Below are 4,760 nucleotides of genomic sequence, written 5' to 3'. Positions count from 1 at the left end.
TACTCCTATGTTCTCTGATAGACAATAAGGACTGACTTACATTAGATGTAAAATTTTCTGTTGGTACATTGACATTCACAGGCTTTTTTCTTTTGTGAATTCTTTAATGTGCATTGAGGGCTGACTTATAAATTAAATACTTCCTATTCTCCCTACATTCACGTAGTTTCTCTGCAGTGTGACTTTTCAGATGCTTACTAAATATAGTTTCTAGGAGAAAAAATTTATATATTCTTCACATTGGTAAAGGTTCACTTCTAAGGGAGTCCTCTGATGTACAATGAGCCCTTCCTTCCAGTAGTGAAATGTTGCCTACATTGTTTCTTTACAGAGTGAGTATTCAGATGTGTGGTAAAATGTGACTTTTGGGAAAAAGTTGTTATCACATTGTTCAGAAACATAGGGTTTCTCTTCTGTGTTGAGTTCTCTGATATACAGTGAGTGTAGACATCCAGGAGAATATTTTTCTACAATGTTCACATTCATAGGGCTTTGCTCCTGTGCGAGTTCTCTGATGCTCAGTGAGGTGTGCCTTCCGGGAGAACTTTCTTCTATATTGTTCACATTTATAGGGCTTCTTTCTTCTATGAGTTCTACTGTGCACAGTGAACTGTGACTTCCAGGAGAAGATTTTATTACATTGTTCACATTCATAGGGTGTTTCTCCTGTGTGTGTTCTCCAATGCTTAGCGAGATCTTACTCACAGGAGAGCATTTTTCTACATTGTTCACATTCATAAGGCTTCTCTCCTGTGTGAGTTCTCTGATGCTCAGTGAGGTGTGCTTTCTGGGATAACTTTCTTCTACGTTGTTCACATTCACAGGGCTTCTCTCCTGTATGAGTTTGACCATGCACAGTGAGCTGTGACTTCTGGGAAAACATTTTATTACACTGTTAACATTCATAGGGCTTCTCTCCTGTATGAGTTCTACTATGCACAGTGAGCTGTGACTTCTGGGAGAACATTTTACTACATTGTAAACATTCATACTGTTTTTCTCTTGTGTGCGTTCTCCAATGCCTAGTGAGATCTGACTTGCAGGAGAACATTTTCCTACATTGTTCACATTCATAGGGCTTCTCTCCTGTATGAGTTCTACAATGCACAGTGAGCAGCGACTTCCGGGAGAACATTTTATTACATTGTTCACATTCAAAGGGTTTCTCTCCTGTATGAATTCTACTATGCACAGTGAGTTGTGACTTCCGGGAGAACATTTTCCTACATTGTTCACATTGATATGGCTTCTCTGCTGTGTGAGTTCTCTTATGTACAGTGAGGTATCTCTTGCTGGAGAATGCTTCTCCACATAGTTTGCATTCAAAGCGTTTTTCTCCTGTGTGCGTTCTCCAATGCTTAGTGAGATTTGACTTGGAGGAGAACATTTTCCTACATTGTTCACATTCATAGATTTTTCCTACTATGTGCATTATCCAGTGCTTACTGAGATCTGACTTGCAGAAGAACGTTTTTCTACATTGATCACATTCATAGGGCTTTTCTCCTGTGTGAATTCTCTTATGTACAGTGAGGTACCCTTTGCTGGAGAATGTTTTCCCACATTGTTCACATTCAAAGGATTCTTCTCCTGTGTGAGTTCTCTGGTGCTCCGTGAGCTGTGACTTAAAGAAGAACATTTTCCTACATTGTTCACATTCATAGGGTTTTTCTCCTGTGTGCCTTCTCCAATCCTTAGTGACTTCTGACTTGCAGGAGAACATTTTCCTACATTGGTCACATTCATAGGACTTTTCTTCTGTGTGAGTTCTCAGATGCTCAGTGATATGTGACTTCTGGGAGCACATTTTCGTACATTGTTGACATTCATAGGGTTTCTTTCCTGTATAAGTTTTCCAATGTCTACTCAAGACTGATTTGGGACTGAAAGATTTTCCACATTCCCCACATTCATAGGACTTCTCTCCAGTGTGAGTTGTCTGATGCACAGAGAAGTATGACTTCTTGTAGAATATTTTTCCACATATTTCATTTTCATAGGATTTCTCATCTATTTGACTCCTCTGATGTACAATGAGGTCTGAATTCTGGGAAAACATTTTCTTCCATTGTTCACACTCATAGGGCTTCTCTCCTGTATAAGTTTTCAAATGGTCAGTGAGAGGTATGTTCAGACACAACAAATTCTTATTTTGTTTTATCTACAAATTTTTTCTCCAGTAAGAGTTGTCTCATGTATAACAACAGTTGACAGCTTTGCCCATTTATACATATCAAAAGGTTTTACTTTTCTGTAATTTTTCTGGTTATCATAATTTTTGACCTCTGGAAAAAGGATTTTTGATGTTTTTTATAGGGTGTTTCCCTTATGTGCATTCACTGATGAAATAAGATAGATTTTAATTCTGCAGTAAGAATTCCTCTTACTCTTTTTATGAATAGGAATCTTCCACTCTGTGTTTAAAATCTATTATAAAAATTATTTAATTTTTCATATTCTTTACATTTATAATGTGTATTTATGTGTGTATTACACCAAATAAGACAGACTTTTTGTAAAATGGATTCTTCCACACCTGAACTATATACTAGAAAATAAGCCGTCTTACCACATGCTTTCCCATATTTATTCTATTTACAAGCAGTCTCTCCCATATCAGTCCTCTTTGGTTGGAAAAATACAACCATTTCCATAAATTGTATTTGAGAATTTATTTTACACTGCTCATGTATATATTTTAAATATTGCTACAGATCTATAATAAGAAATATGACTCTGTCTCCTTCATATGTTACTATAGCAATTTACATTAATATTTTTAAAAGCTGATTGGATTTATTTTGTTCCTTTATGCTTCCCTTTGCTTTAGTACCTTTAACAATATTCAAAATATCTACCTGCTGTCTTCCTATAATTTTACACTGGAAGATTTCCATGTGCAATTTGTTTTCACTGTCCTTTTTTCTTTTTGTTTCTTATAATGATGGGTACTGTGTACTGTTTCCTTCCTAATGTGAACAGTTTTCTAGATCTTCTACTTGCAGAAGACAAAAGAACTTATCACTTAAGAAGAAATGTTACTTAGGAAGGATTTTTAGCCAATAAAGATACAAAATTACCCTAAATATGTCATCCCTTAGGACACTTTAAAAATATATATACCCCATTTTTTTACACTCTTCTCCCAGGAAAACATTTCTACATTTTTCTTTCCTCACCAGTACAAACATTTTGTTTTCCCCTCTCAATAAATATATATATATATATAAAGTTCAGCTTTATCAGCTGTGCAATAAAGGGGCTAATTTTTTTTTTTTAAAGAATACTTACACATTAACCCCAGAACAAAATCTCACTCCTAAGCAGCATTAAACACTATGAAACTCTGTACATTTACTATGGAAGAAGACAGTAAAACTTCAGAGAACTTCATGGGAGTTCCACTAACCCAAAAACATCAGGTTGCTGTAGGTCTCCAGCATCACATCCTTGTATAGAATCTTCTGAGCATCTTCCAGGTTCTGCCACTCCTCCCATGTAAAGTCCATAGCAACATCCTCAAATGATATAAACCCCTGTAAAAATATATATCCCTTCATCAGTTATGAGAAATAGAGCATAACATGGGAAATTTTCTTTCTCTGTATATTATCCCTTCATCAGCCCTGAGATATAGAGCATAATATGGAATATTTACTTTCTCTGTATATATATGCTTGTTCCTCGGTATATTTCTGAACTCTTTGTAAAGGGAGAAAGAAATAAAGTACAAACATGCTATTTCTATGCTAACTTATTCATTGCTAAATTTATTACAAGTATTTCCTCAGAGATCTCCAAATGTTTTTGCTGCAAGGGATGAAATCATAATAAATTCTCTGCTATGTCAAGGTGTTTATTATCTCATACAAACACATCAGTATAAATACGTATCTGGAGTAATGTGTTAGATTAAGTAAGTTAGACAAAAGTTGATGGTAACCAGTTAAAAAAAAAACAGGTAGTTTATTTTTTTTCTGTATTATCAATTTGTGCTTCAAGTCAATGATGTTAAGAAAATGTATGTAAATGTTCTTATGAAAATGGAACTATAGCTGTCTTTCTATGAAAGAACAAAGTATATTCCTAATATTAATGGAAGTATATCTAGGTAAGTATTCTAGGTAAGTATATCTAGGTATACTAGGTAAGTATTCCTGGTCTATGATGAAAGACAAGGGTAGTAAATGTGTTCAAGGAACTGATTACACAGTGATTTTATATTTAAATACTTAATCTAATTCCAATAAAATATTTTCTGTGCATACTGTTAATTACTCATAAGTTGAAGTATATTTACAAGTATCTTTATACTACAGTAGTGCATTCAAAAATATTGATAGAGTCCAAATAAAGATGAGTATCACTTTATCATATGCTAAAACACAGAGCAAAAATAATATAAAGCCAAAAGAAGTGATACGTTATGTAACCAGAGTTGCAGTTTAATTGCTATCCACAGATTACAGACTGAGGATACTCTGAAAGATATAATAGAGTTAAAACCAAGTTGTGATGTGACCACCTATATCAGAAAAAACAGAAATAAAAAAATTGAATAATATATATATATATATATATATATATATTAGCTAAAAGTAAAATTTGGGGAAAAACTGAGCAGTAGACAGATGAATCTTGTACACATCATCTTTGAAGTTTCAGTAGCTAGTGATAGCAGGACCAGCAGTTAGTGTAATGGCTATGTCGTCACAGAACTCCCATGTAGTCGACGGCGGTTTGAGTCCCAGATCCAGGGG

General features: G+C 34.6%; 1 protein-coding gene across 1 annotated transcript; it reads right to left on the bottom strand.

The window, feature by feature from the left end:
• Positions 1-317: 317 nt before the first annotated feature.
• On the bottom strand, positions 318-2,059 carry LOC102498917 (zinc finger protein 84-like). Its single transcript, XM_014584024.2, is given in 2 exon segments — positions 318-1,357; positions 1,424-2,059. Coding segments are annotated over 2 exon segments (1,602 nt in total). The 3' UTR covers positions 318-391.
• Positions 2,060-4,760: the final 2,701 nt, after the last annotated feature.

Source organism: Tupaia chinensis, unplaced genomic scaffold (genome assembly GCF_000334495.1).
Source record: "Tupaia chinensis unplaced genomic scaffold, TupChi_1.0 Scaffold145449_1, whole genome shotgun sequence".
In the NCBI taxonomy this organism is placed as follows: domain Eukaryota; kingdom Metazoa; phylum Chordata; class Mammalia; order Scandentia; family Tupaiidae; genus Tupaia; species Tupaia belangeri.
The sequence above is the reverse complement of the archived record's forward strand: the minus strand, read 5'-3'. Positions and strand labels throughout refer to the sequence as shown.